The 15260-nt window shown below is 32.8% G+C and overlaps 1 protein-coding gene across 2 annotated transcripts in view; it reads right to left on the bottom strand.

Annotated features, from left to right (window-relative positions):
- Positions 1-15260, bottom strand: part of LOC142324183 (sulfotransferase 1 family member D1-like) — a 73894-nt gene that overhangs the window by 13184 nt on the left and 45450 nt on the right. The window contains exons 5-6 of one of the 2 annotated variants that reach the window (XM_075364929.1): positions 6445-6539; positions 3906-4089 (exon numbers count right to left, since the gene is read on the bottom strand). In XM_075364929.1, the coding sequence (XP_075221044.1) occupies positions 3906-4089; positions 6445-6539 (279 nt within the window). The remainder of the gene's footprint in view (positions 1-3905; positions 4090-6444; positions 6540-15260) is intronic. The other variant, XM_075364930.1, reaches the window with a different exon arrangement.

Genomic DNA, 15260 nt, shown 5'->3' with positions numbered 1-15260 from the left:
TTGAGTGAACGTGTTGAACTGTTGGTAGCGATTTTTGTAATGTGCGATTTTCAGGAGCAACATTACAACGTAAAATTTTGCGTAAAACTGGGGAAAACTTTCACAGAAACTTTTCAAGTTTTGAAACAAGCTTACGGAGATGATGGTCTGGGTCGTACGCAATGCTTCAAATTGTTTTCACGATTTAAAATTGGTCGTCAGTCAATTGAAGATGACCCTCGACCAAGAAAGGCCTTAGATTTCAACTAATGACACACACGTTCAGAAAATCAACCCATCTGGTGTGTGCAAATCGCCGATTGACTGTCAAAGAACTTGCAAAAAGGGATAGTATCTAGATTGGATCATGATATTTTGACTGAAAAATAGAACATGCATCGACTTGCATCAAAGTATATTCCTCATTTAATGACCGAACAGCAGAAAGAACATCGAGTGGACAATTGCCGGCAACTTCTTGAATAATCCAATGACGATGAAACATTCATGCAAAGGATCGTAATGGGAGACGAAAGTTCAATCACCAAAAAATCGCTACTAACACTTAAGCATGTTACACTCAAACAATTATAACACGAAGACAAAACGAGTTATCAGCAATCCAAGAAAATGTGGTTACAGAGTCGGTTATACGGAACACAATGCTGCCAACCGCACGTCACTAAATATCTCTGTTGGCGCGTAATTAAAAAGGTTCGGTCTTCTTTTGAACAAGCCTCGTATTACAATGATTACTATGTAAATTTATCAATTTTTTTCATTAACAAAAACAAAGAGTGTGGTAAGTACATAAAAGCCGACCATATCTGAAATAATATGTAAACACTGATAGCGTGATAGTTATTATTTTTTCGAACTACTCCAGTTTTAAAAAAAATTGTCTCGATCCGGTCAAAATTCGCGGAGATACAGCGATTTTTTCGCATTCCGCCGATTTAAGTTACTAATTCAGCTTTATTCGCACGCAACTGCCGCGAACCAAATCAGGTGATTTCAAAGTCGAGAATTTTAAGGTTCAAATCCTAGTACAGGCAGTTACTTTTATATGGATTTTTATACTACATTCATGGATCCATTGGTGTTCTTTGGTGTTTGGGTTTCAATTAACCACACATCTCAGGAATAGTCGACCTGAGATTGTACAAGACTATATTTACAACATACATATCCTCCTCATTCATCCTTTGAAGAAATACCTTACAGTGGTTGGAGGCTAAACAGAAAATAGAGAGAGGTAATTGAAATACTGGATTTTGTTAACTTATCAATTATATACATATTAAAATTACTTTTAATATGCGAAACTCTTTGCAATAATCAGACCTTAATTCATCCTCTTCAAAAATCATACCTTTTGAATTAAGCCACATTTTGATATCATCCTTTATCCAAGACAAGACTGGAATTCTTTCCTTTTTATATGAAAGATACGGAGTGTTGTCTAAGACAGTAACTGAATTATCTATTATCTTTTAGAGGAGGTAACACATCACTAAACCATTTCTCAATAAATAAAATACATGTACTTTTTTACGAATCGCGTTTTTATCAAAATTGTCAACTTTTTCTTCAATTGATCTGCAGGTTTTTGTGTTTTTAGGAAACCCAATTCATTAGTAGATTCACACTTGCCAATCACATTGTATACTGAAGCAGCACAACTTCCACTTATGTTAGCAGTTTATTAACCACATTCTAAATCAATGCCCTTGGATTACTCTGTAATTCACTTTTGTAAGCATTTAAAATGGTGTGTTTTTCCACACAACTTGAAAGCTCTTTTTTGGGGAAGCTTTTTCAGATGGGATATCTGTAATCGTACACTATTGTTAGTTGAATCGTTATCAGACATGGTGTCAAAATAATGGTATAACTTAAGTCATATAAATACAAAATCTAGGAATATACTAACACAATAAACTTAAAAAATTCTCATTATATTTACTTGAAATAACATTGGAGAAAATAAATAAGTAACAGAAACACAAAAATTGAACACGAGAACAAATGAGTGATCATATGAAAAGATCAAGGGTTTTATTAGAATTCAAAGACAATAAAACTTATATGTTTGATTACCATTAGTACCATATAACTAATTAATTACATGGTGCCTAATATGAGTAATGATTTTTGTGTTGTACATGGATATGGCCGAATTGTAAATCATACAAGGGACATGACTCAGTAGAAACATGATGAAATACTAACACAAACACATTTGTTTATTCTTCAGTCTACAAGGCAACTGAATACAGTATAGATACATGGTATTGGATGCTTATTATTCTGTAGGTTGGTTTTTAGTTTTTCAGGAATAACTTGTAGTATGAATTGGGTTCCCTACAACCATATATGCGTGTTATCTAACTGGTGAAGAACACTTGCAGTGTTATATTTTTTTGCACAAAAAAATTTTACTAACAGTCAGTAAAATAATGTTTAAACATTACTTTTAAACAATAAATGAGGTTTGTTCGTAACATAAATGAAACTTATTTGTTCTGAATACAACTGTACATTATAAAATTTATGTATTTAAATCGGCTTAGTATTTAAATTTTAAATAAACAAACCGTTGTTGTTGGAAAGAAAATGCTCAATCAGGTTATATGTAAGTACATTTTGCCCACCGGGCTGGTCTAGTGGTTAACTCGTCATCAGAAATCAGCTGATTTTTAAGATGAAAATTTAATGTTCAAATCTTAATAAAGGCAGTTACTTTTATACAGATTTGAAAACTAGATCGTTCTTGATGGGTTCTTTGATGGTCAGGTTTCAATTAATCTTATCCTCATTCATCCTCTGAAGTAATACCTTTCGGTGGTTTCGGAGTCAGAAAAATAAAGAAGGTTATATGTTTTGTCATCTTAGATTATTCATTCATCTGAAGTCTTGTTCCATTTTTAAGATATAGCCTTTCTGTTTTTAGAGTTTAAATGTAGCTAACAATTTTTGTTAAAACTTTGTTGGTTTTACTGAATTCATTTCAAAATGTATTTAAATTACAACTTTAATATTTACATGTTTTATTCGTTGTACACTGGATATTTTGGGGCCACCTGTGCTTATTAACCATTTTGTATTGTAAGAATTAATAATAAAAATAGTAATTTGTATAGATGTAAGAATACTTGACTATAGATATTTTTGTAGTTATTTTTTAAGAAATTTGTTGCTTAGGCAGTCAAACTTATTATTATCTTGTCAGCTGATTTCGAAGTCAAGAGTTCTAATGTTCAAATCCTAGTAAAGTTAGTTTTACTTTTATATGGATTTTAATACTAGATCTTGGATGCCAGTGTTCTTTGGTGGTTGGGTTTCAATTAACCACACATCTCAGGAATGATCGACCTCTCTCTCTTTTTTCTGTTTAGCTTCTGAAACCACCATAAGGTATTACTTCAGAGGATGAGATGTATGAATGTAAATGAAGTGTAGTCTTGTATAGTCTCAGGTTGATTGTTCCTTAGATGTGTGGTTAATTGAAACCCAACCGCCAAAGTAACCGGTATCGATGATGTAGTATTCAAATCCATATAAAAGTAACTGCCTTTACTAGGATTTGAATGTTGAACTCTCAACTTCAAAATCAGCTGATTTTCAAAGGCATGTTTACCCTTAGACCAACATGGTGGATTAGCAATTGTCAACCTTAAACTGTACAAGACTCTATTTCATTTACATTCATACATATCATCCTCATTCATCCTCTGAAGTTAATACCTAATGGTGGTTCTGGTGGCTAAACAAATAAAGAAGTTGAATAATTATGAACACAGCTTAACTAATAAAGCTATGAAGTTAATGATCATTGTCCAGTAAAGTAATTAATATGTTTGAATAAATTAAATATAATTTCTAATTCATATTTTAAACAGTGATAGTAATAAGTTTTACTTTACCACCTTTACGAATGAAACTTTGCTCTCCTTCTCTAATAAGACCTTTTATTACTGTTTTCTTATTTAAAGGAACGTTTTTCCTAAAATTATCTATATGAAGATGGTCTGCTAGTTGTGATACTTGATCTTTTGTCAACATTTTTTTCAAAAATTTGGCAGTTGTATCAAGAACTTGTGGTAAATCCTAAAAAAAAAAAATTGTCTATATTTAAAATAAATTACATTCTGCAACTGAAGATCTAAGAATTAATAAAAAAATAAACTAAAAAAAAAGAAAATGGAAACTTAAAAAAAATGGAACTTAAATTCTTACATAACTGTAAGGTACGTTTTTTTTATTTATACTTATTTGGCTTACACAGTTTGGTATCAATAGATTAGTTTCATGATAAAATTGGAGGAGGTACATGTTAATAATACCACACTCCTTTTGAGAGGGAAATTTTAATTTCAGTAATTATTGTTAGCATCTCGTTTGAAATAAATTGTGTGTGTGCATGCACGCATGCACATTCACACACAGGTTGCTACATTTGCAACCTATCTCAATGTTTATTGAACTGAGATTATACTGTACTAGCTGTTTCTGAAGTCTTGAATCCTCATAATATGTCCAAAGAATCCTAGTCTTCTCTTATGCACGGTGTCAGTGACTGGTTCTAACTCTTTGTACACCACTTTTTTATTGTAAGTGTACCAGGTTAATTTTTGAGCTTTAGCAAGTTTGTTTCTTCTTATTTGGATTGAGGTTTTTTCGTTTAGGTTGTTTGTTATTATTTGTTATTTATTTTGTTATAATTTTTTTAAAATCTCTAAAAATTTAAAAAACATTTTTTTTTAATTTTTCTAATTTTGAAGTTGGTTTTAAATTCATTCATCTTCTTTGGTTAACAACCCTTAGGCTGGTTGGCAACAGCTGTCCACTCTTCTCACTTATCAGCCTTTCTCTTTAGCTCCCAGTAAGTATCACATTCACATTGTCCATTATCTGTTTTATGAACTCCAACCAAGGCATTCAATTCAAGGCCTACAATTTCTCTCTTCCATCTGTCCTTCTATCACCCTCTTAACCCGACCCTGGTGCCTAAGATATTAGCTGAGCTCTTCTTTTTAATTGTTTCAAAAAGCTTCGTTAACTCTTAAATATGTCCTCATTTGACACTTTCTCCCTCCAACTTATCTTCATCCTTCTGTAACACCATACTTCAAAAGCCAAAAGTCTCCTCTTTTTCTCTCCTCCAATTGTCCATGACTCACTCTCATACAATGCAATACTCCACACAAATGTTCTTAGTAATTGTTTTTTCAACTCAAGTCTTATATTATTTGCTGTGAAAAGGCTTTTCTTTTTATTAAAGGCGTTCTTTGCATGGTTTATTCTACTCATTATTTATTGTGTCTTCTCTCACTTGTTATTTTACTTCCCAGATACTTAAACTCTTCCACTTCCTGAATAGTCTCATCTCTCAGTTTTATTGTTGTTCTATTTGTCCTGTTCTTAGTGCATATTAATATTTTGGTTTTATGACTTAATACACATGTGAAATTCTATCCATAACAGTTAAAATTCATTGCAAGTCCTCTTTGCTTTCTGCAAGTACATTTATATTGTCTGCAAAGCTTAATTTGTCAGCTGTTTCTCCCTGAATCTTTACACCGACACTCACTTCTTCTCTGACTCTACTGATGGCCTCTTGTATATATGTTTAACCAACATGCAGCCAATGTAAAATCCTGTTGTACCCCATTTCATTCATTCTGATACTGATAATTACTGTAAATAATTCTTTGTTCCTTGTAGCTAATATCTATCTGATTCAATACATGGATCAAGATGTTCCAATTTACATTATCTAATGCTTTTTCCAGGTCTACAAAAGATATGAAAGTGGTTTTAGTTTTACCTTTCTTCAGTTGTTTCTCTACTACTTGCCTTAATGCGAAAATTGCTTCTCTCGTTCCCATCCCCGTTGTAAATCCAGATTGGTAAGAGCCTTTCAATTTTCTTGGTGCCAAAGTATAAACAACTACCAATAATTTAATATTCCTTACTTAATTTAGGACCCATGATTGGGCATTTATTTTCTTTGGTAACAGTACTGTTATGAATTTTGTAGAATTTCTCAGTGATTTTACAAAATGTATCATTACCAAAGAAAACAAATGTCCAACCATGGGTTCTAAATTAAATAAGAAATATTTACTAAGAAATATTATTTATATAATTATTATTTAATAATAATTTATTTAAGAAATATTTACTATCAGTTATTGGTAGTTGTTTATACTTTGACATCAACCTAACTAATTAAGTTAGGGATTAAACTATCCCATTTTCATATGAAAACATTTTAATATAAGAGGTTTGTTTTAAACAATATTCAGTTGGTGTAATGTTCACTATTAAAAATTATTCTCAATAAAATCTTCAGATAAATAGTTAAAAACTGCATTTGTTAAAATTAATTTTATGAGATGTTTTGAAAAATCTATTATAAATGCAATATTTCTTTATTTACGCTTTACATAGTGATGTTACCTTAATCATATCTTCATAGAAAAGAAATAACATATTCGGATGATTTCTTTTTGACCATGCTTGTTTAATATGTGTCCAATATGGACTGTATGCCACTGTAAACAAAATAAAAATATAGTAATTACTTCAATTTAAAAAATAATTAAAAAATATTGCAGATTGTATCTTATTAATTAACAATTTTAATAAATTAATAACGAGGTTTTGTATTAACATTATTATGTTGTTGACAATATTGATATTTTACTCTTACATAAAAAAATACCATATTTTTACACATGTGAACATTATGCATGCTTTTTAGCTACATTCTAAAATATGATTGTGACTCCCGAACTCAACAATAACATCAGAGATAAAATAGCACCACAAATCTAAATATGGTCGCAATAGTAACTTGAAAAATATAGCACAAGTTTAAAATATATATTTATTAATTTCTTTCTTATTCAGTTTGCATTTAAAAAGTTGATAATATATATTTAAAATGTGTAAGATAATTTATATAAGCAATCAATTAAAAAAAATGTATGAGAATCTTATAGATAAATTTAAAACTTACAGTATTAAAAGTTCTATAGGAAATGCATTATAAAATAATGATAAAGTTTTAATCTAATAACCTTTTAAATTTTAAATCCCTTTTTAATTGGATTGCTTGATTATCAACAACACTATTTTGCAAAGAAGTTGAGTCAGGTAACTTCTGCTAGAATTAGAGAGATTGAGAATGATTGATTTCAATTATAGCAGACTAGGTGAGATGAAACAGCTGATGGGCGTTGCACGCATGGTCGTTTCCCTGATGTGAGGAGTCTGCAGGGTGCCTCTTGGGTGTCCCCTAACAAGTATATTATTCATTTCTTTCAGGCCATTGTTCTTTTAGGGATAGGTTGGCTCGTTTCAGCCTGACCAATTCGGGTCTGTGTCTGTGGTATGGCATAATAAATAATGCCTTTTATATTTTATATATCTGCCATCGATATGATGAAAGACATTAGAGGTTAGTGAGGCAGCTCGAGGATATTGGGTCTATTTTAAATTTAAATGTTAACTGTAAAAGCTGGGTCAAATGGTCAGTTGTGGAGAACTTCATGAAATATTTGGTTTTTCAATAAATTATGGAGGTCATGTAGGATGGGGAGTTCAAGTTACACAGGTGGTTAGGGACCGCTTCGGCATACTCTTGTTACCAAAGTAGGCACTCTGTAGTTTTTTTTTGTTCGTTTTATTTCGTTGGTAGGGCTATAGCTCAAAATTTAAACATTCTATTTCAACTAAGTTCTATTCATTTTGAGTATTTTGTTTTTGGTTTTGTGTTTATTGATAGTACATTCTTATACCAATGTAAATGTCATTCGTGGTATTTACATTGGTGGCAATCTGACAGAAGCCAAGCTGTTAACTGAGAGATGTTATTCAGTCTGTGGGTTCAGAAGACAATCTCTGCTAAAGCTCATCAGGGCTAGGTATGGAGGGGATGACATGGCAATCAGAATAATCACATAGCAGGATCTTCCCCTTCAGGGTCAGGATGATCCCTTTTTACTTTGGGAAAATATAAAATATTGAAAGAGTTCATAATAAATTTTTAATATTTTAAAATTTAATTTTTGTAATTCATATGATTACCCTGCTTAGAAGAAGCCTTAAATTTATTTTCATAAGCCTTCATGGATGTCCTAATACAATAAATGGAGACTTAATCATGACAACACATCGACCCAACCCATGCACCTATTCCAGAGCTTTTGAAATTAATATATGATTTCCCAGGTTTGCTAAAATCCTCTCCAGATATGATTTACTGTACTTCTTTCCTTTCCCAAAGTAAGAATGCTGTTTAAAGGGTTATGTTTTAATAAATAAGAAAATAATAAGAATAGTATGATAATATTACTGAACATCATACCAAAATATGTTTCAGTTTGAAATTTTGTAATAAAAAAATTTAACAATATTTTTGCTGCAGTTATCGTCAAATTAATTTGAACAAGAGTATATTTTCTAAGAAGATCAAATTTATTACATATAAAGAATGTGCAGTGTTTATTACAGTATTTTTTAGTACTTAATATGTCCCCCTAGCTCCTTAAAAACTATTTCAATTCTTTTAGGCATTGAATCTATAAGTTTTTACATATTTCTTTAATTTCTTGATCATGAAACCACACCTTTATCACAGCAAAAATCATCTCTTTGGTAGTGCAGTCCACTTTTCTGTCTTTTCTTCACAATTGCCCACAAATTTTCAATTGGGTTCAGATCTTGTGAATTTTCTGCCCAGTCCAAAAACTGAATCCCTTTTGAGACATGAAAAGTTCTTTGATGAGTGGCAGGGAGCCAAATCTTGTTGAAAAATAGTATTTTTGACTCTAAATAAGTGTATAAATTTTTGAAGTTCTAGTAGAGCCCTATTTTCCAATAATGGGATGTACTTTTCACTGTTCATCATCCCAGAGATGGGTACTAAAGATTTTGGTCCAAAGTAGCTGAAGTATCCCTAAAACATCTTTAAAGGATGGTTTACATTTTGTTTGATGTGTTTTGGCGAAACCCGCTCGTCATTGCTTCTTTGCACATGTGACACGCTTACGCCCTGAAATAAAAAATGACTAGTGAAAAAAGGACTTTTCTCACTACTCACTTGTCTCAGTACTCCCATTTTTTGTACTTTTCTTCTTAATGGCATCCATAAATTGTTTTCTTATATGCTGTCATGGCTTATGACCACTTTCCAGAAGTTTGCATACAATAGAGTTGTGAATTTTCACTGTGGTTGATTTTAAGTCTTTTTGTAACAAAGCTATTTTTCTGAGATTAATTTTACTTATTCTATGTAAAATAACATCATCTTTTAAGGTGGTTTTATGTTTTCTTCCACAGCAACCTTTTCGTCAGGGTAAAATTGTACCAGTCTCAAGATTTTGTCTAATTATCTTATTAACTACACGTAGACTAACTTACACTCTGCTGCTATCTGTCTTTGAGTCATACGAATATGTTCGCCAAGCATTATTATCTTGCTTTTTTCTTTTTGAATTAAATCCATACTGTTATTTTCTAAATTTATTAACGAAATCACAAGAAGATCATTTACACTAAAAGAAACCAAAATAAAATAGGTAAGCAATACACATACCCTCTAAAACAAACAAGATATTTTCAGGCAATACATGAAGTGGTGGGAAGTAGCTGTACTACATCTGGAATCAGTGATACAACAAGAAACTAAAAATTACCTCTTGTTTGCATTTATTTGCACAAGACTGTAATGTACAAAGTCAAATAGATCATACTATGAATGCAAAAAAAAAATTAAAACAAAAGTATATAATTTTTGTATGACCAAAGGGGAAACAGATATAAATATTATTTTACGCTATTTTTTAAATGAGTTGAATTACAGTTATTTCCGTGCAATTTAAGATTTACAGGTTAAGTTTATGTCCTTTCATCCGGAGGTCCTGGGTTCGAATCCCGGTCAGGGATGGCATTTTCACACACGCTACAAATCATTCATTTTCATCCTCTGATGAATGCCTAACGGTGGATCTGGAGGTTAAAAAAAAAAGAAAAGAAAAAAAAGGTTATGTTTATGTGGTAGGGAAAATTATGTAATTAAAGAAAAATGAGAGGTTTTTCAAATCTATTAGAAATATATTGCTATGTTCTATTATTTTCTAATACATGAAAAATTTTATTTACAGAGAATGTTATAGGTGAGAAAAATAAGGTATTGTCATATTACACATTTTTTTGTAATAAAACAATTCAAAAAAAGCATTTCATGAGATTACTCATTATTTAAATCGGATACACAAACCAAATTATATCGTACTAAATAAATAAAGTTTGTTTGTTTGTTTGTTTCTTGATTTGTTACTCACTCACACAACATCTACTGTACTTATTTAGATAAATCTTTTTTATTTATTTTTTTTATAGAAAAAAATACAGCCTACAAAAAACCAGGATATCATACAGAGTGGTGTATGAAATGATCCAACATTTGGTTTTGTTAAAAAATACTTATTTAAATCGCAATACAGAAAAGTAGAATACAAAGTGTTAATTATATACCTGGAGATTATGTTCTTCGTATAACATGTTCAATAGTGACCACTAACACGTCTCCCCGACGGGAAGTCTTATTCTTTAAGACTTTGGGGATTGGCGTCCCCACGGGCCTAGCCTCTGCAGCTTTACTTCCCACTGCACACTTAGCTGCAGAATACTTTTCAATATACACGTATACTACACCAGGTACACTACCTGAATTACAACATATACATTTACTCGACTACACAACAACATTCAACACAATTTTCTTTTTCATTTATACTCGGTGGTGTTGCGACATCGTACGAAACGCAACCGTAACCCAAGGTGGGAACTATCGTGCCGATGGGTGAATGGCTCTACGTAGTGAGTCTCGAACGATGTGCTCTGGGCACCAGAGCAAACCCAGTTGTATTCAGCTCTAGCTCCAGTACGCGTGCGCTCTGCTGGAGTGATCTATTATATCGCCGGTTCTCGTGGGACCAAAATTTTAGTTCCTACAGCAAATTCTATGATGGTTGGTGGTCCATCTGAAAAACCACCAATTTAAGTCTAGTGAAAAGGGCTCGGTCAGCTTCGTCTGATGAGGATAATTTTGCTACAGCCAACGAAGATGGTGTCAGGTGCAAAAATTGTTGGTTTTGTTGTTATTAGGAATAATCAGGAGGATGGCTCCCTTCAAAAGGTCTCACCTTTCCTGATTAATAAATGCATCATGTATGCATGTATGCATGATGTATTGGTTCTCCGAGGAACATTAACAAATACGTGATGGGACAATTCTGGTGGAGACATATAACGATGAGCAGAGTCGTTCTTTATTACGTCTGACCAATATGGGCGGCATAATCGTAAGTACGACATGCCACAAGACCCTAAATACCACGAGGGGTAATTTTTTGTCGTGACCTTCTGGAAATAAATTTGAGGGAAATTGCTGATGAACTTCGTACTCAAGGTGTTGTAGAGGTGAAACGTATGATGAAACGGCAGAACGGGTGAGAAAACCGACGCCGTCCCTTGTACTGACGTTCAGTCTTCCTGTTCCTCCAGAGAAGTGGGTTACCTCTCCGTTCGGGTACGCCCATTCATACCCAACCCACGGCGGTGTCACAGTACAACCCAAGGTACGGTCACACTACAACATCTTGCTCGAGGTCGGAGATCTGTGCTCGATGTGCTACCGAAGGTCACAATGACACCAACTGCGAAGAAAGTGAAAAATGTGCGAACTGCAGTGGCTCACATACAGCCCGCTCCCGAGATTGCCCAACCTTTAAGGAAGAAAAGGCAGTTCTCGAGTTCTGTACTGAGCAGAAACTATCTTTCCCAGCTGCACGCAGGGAGTACAGGAAGATAGTTAACTGACGGAACCTCGTACAACCAGATGTGTCTTTCTCCACCGGTACAGTGCTCTCCAGGCGTTAGAAAACTTTTATTCCAAACATCCTGTTGTCATTGACATTTATGATAAAATCGCTGAGTTAGATAAACGCAACAGAGACGTAAGTTTTTGCTGGATCCCTAGTCACGTAGGGATTCTAGGTAACGAAAGAGCAGATTCTGCTGTCAAAGAAGCGTGTATTCAACCTCCTTTCACCACCCGAGTTACTACCTTTGATTTTATCAATCGTACAAAACAATCACTGAGAGCAAGGTGGCAAAGTCACTAGGCGACTACCGTCGATAATAAACTCAGACGGATTAAAGATTCAGTGTTGCCATGGGGCTCTTCTTGCAGAAAATCTCGTCGTGAGGAAGTGGTCCTCTGCCGGTTACGGTTAGGACATACGAGGATCACACACGAATACCTAATGCCAGGAGAAGCCCCACCCCTATGCACACGATGCAACTGCCGCATGACTGTGCACCACACTCTCATGGACTGCATATGTTATGCGGCGTTGCGTAATCAGTTTAATATATGTAATATACTTAGAAATATCCGTGATATCTTGTGCAATAATAACGGAATTGACCGGTATGTATCTCTTTTTGCATAGTACCAGATTACTGCAAAAAGTTTAATATTATCATCATATATGTTTTTCTGTTAGAAGAGTTTTTTTAATAATTTTAACCTTTACTTTCAATTTTTGATTTTTTTGGTTCTATGTATTTAATTTTACTATCCGGGGAGGGGACTTTTGCACAACCCATCGGAATTAGGTAAGTTTTATATTTCTTTATTCGATTATTTTAACTTTTATATTTTATCAACTTCGTCTGTGGTATTAGTTTTGAGTTTTATTTTGCCTTCTTGGCTTGTTTTAATAAATTTTTATTATATGATTAATATTACATTTACACCTTATAAACTTTATTATTTTGGAGTTATTTTATCCTTTTATAAATAAAATTCCGGGCGATGATAACGCCCAGGCGTTTTTCGCCCACAAACAAAAAAAAATTTTAAAAAAACTAACACGTCAATATAACCACTATATTCAATGTGACCACTATGTTGTTAACTCGACAACACATATCCTCAGTTATCTTGTTGCATGCTTCAGTGATCAGCACTTTCAGTTCCATCTCTGTATGAGGATGTTTGAGGTAAATTTTTTTCGTTTAGAAATCCCCAAAGAAAATAATCACACGGATTCAAATCAGGACTCTTCAGGTGTCAGTTCTGTCCACATGCAAAATGATTAGGAAATCAGTTTGAAAAGACATTTCTGTTAAAAGTTTCATGCTGAAAGTCCAAAATAACATTAACTGTGTGTGGTCTGGCTCCATCCTACATGAACCACTTGTTTTCTAATCGAAACCCTTTTGCAAGAAGCTGAGGAACAAAATTATTACATCGCATGTTTAGATAACACTCACTGTTCACTGTCTGTTCAAAAAAGAATGGCCGTATTACCCCATGACTTGAGATAGCAACCTGTACCATAAAATTTGGAGCGTGATGTACCTTTTCATGAAGAACATATAAATTTTCAGAAGCCCAAAAATGCACATTTTGTTTAATAACAACTCCATCTAGATGAAAATGTGTCTAATCTATTCAGATAAACAATACAAATGCCATTCTTTAATGTTTGTTGTCGACTGTTAATTTAGGCAACACTGTTATTTTGTATGGGTACAAATGCAAATCATTTTTTGAAATTCACTCCTTAGATTGCCTAAAAATCCCAAATTATGCTGCTGCTTTTTTTGTTGATTTGCTCGGGCTCTTCAGCAACTCTGCTGAGACAGCTTTGACATTCTGTAAAGAGCAAATATTGGCAGGCTGTTTGCGCTTACCCTCAATTACTGAACCGTCATTGTTAAATTTTTCATAAAGTCTACGTATTGTTTTAAATGGGAGCAACCACTGAGTTTGAAAATGTGGATGAAACCTTCTTTGTGTAAGCACCACCCTTTTCGTTTCATTAAAAAACAACAGTCTTTACGTGCTGTTCAACAGTCAGTCCTCCTTTGTCATCCATCTTGGCATGGTACACAAACAGCATACTCTGAAAGAGAAGAAGCTAATATTCATGAAGTGCTGTCACTTTTGCCAACATAAAACACATTAATGATTATTTACCTAAACAATTATTGCCAAAACAAATGTTGGATCATTTTGTGTGCCACTCTGTACATTAATTTTTAAAAAATAAAAAAATATGTCCAAAAGTAATTTTGAAGACATTTATCAGTTTGTGAAACATGTAAATTTCTTCTTTCAGCAATTATTACTAACATTAATTTGATGAATATCTTTTCATTCTAATCTTTTTTTTTAATAGAAATTGGCTTCAAATATACCCACAAGCTGAACTTCAAGCAACATTTAGTGCTGGTGAGTGTGTGAATCAAATAAATGAATGTCGAAGGACTCGAACAATATGTCAAGTACAAACGCAAAAGCGTTGATTTCTGCTAGTTTTAATAAGAATGGCTAAACAAATAAAGGTTATCTCTTTATAATATGATTGTTTGCTAAAAATGGATGTCAAATTCTATGAATTCTGGTATATTCATCTCTCATATTAATCAGTTTATTGCCCTTCTCATGATTTAAGAAATGTGCAGAATAGATTTTTGGTGATTCGATTTTAGAAATAAACTTAATTTAATATCTTAACTTCACTAAAAATTAAGTAACAATAAATTATATATTAAAATAAAAAATATAAAAAATATTAAGAATAACTTTCTATTAATTTTTATATTTTTATTTGTTACAGTAACCAAATTATTTTTGGAAATGTTCTCACATAAAATCTTGCATGAAAAAGTCGATTAAAAATTCAGTTTTTAAAATTCACGATGATTACAAATGAAATATCCACTTTCAATAGCGTATAAAAAATAAACTTGTGAATACAGCAAATGATATGGTTTTACAGGGAATTTTTTTAAGTTTATGTTGATATATCTGCTCTGCTGCTAATGTTATCAATTAATGTGTCATGTTACCCGTCTGGTAAGAAGGCCGTTACTGCAGTAGAGAAAGCTTTTCGTCTGCTCGAATTAGCCAAAACAAACTCTGTTATTGTTATACGTTTCAGAACAAATTATGGTAAATCACCACCACCAAGAAAATCGACCTACGACAAACTGTTTAAAAACAAAGGGTGTTTGTGTTAAAAGAAGAACAGATCGATTGTGTTCAAGAAGCGTATCATAGTAGCCCAAGCAAATCGATTATATCGGCAAGTTTAGAATAGCAAATTCCTCAAACTGACTGTGGAAAATTCTGCGGAAAGGTTTGAAAAAGACACCTTAGAAATTATAGTTAGTAAAAAGTTTAAATGTCA

This window comes from Lycorma delicatula, chromosome 4 (genome assembly GCF_047948215.1).
Source record: "Lycorma delicatula isolate Av1 chromosome 4, ASM4794821v1, whole genome shotgun sequence".
Taxonomy (NCBI): domain Eukaryota; kingdom Metazoa; phylum Arthropoda; class Insecta; order Hemiptera; family Fulgoridae; genus Lycorma; species Lycorma delicatula.
Note: the sequence above shows the minus strand (reverse complement) of the source record. Positions and strands in the feature narration are given on the sequence as shown.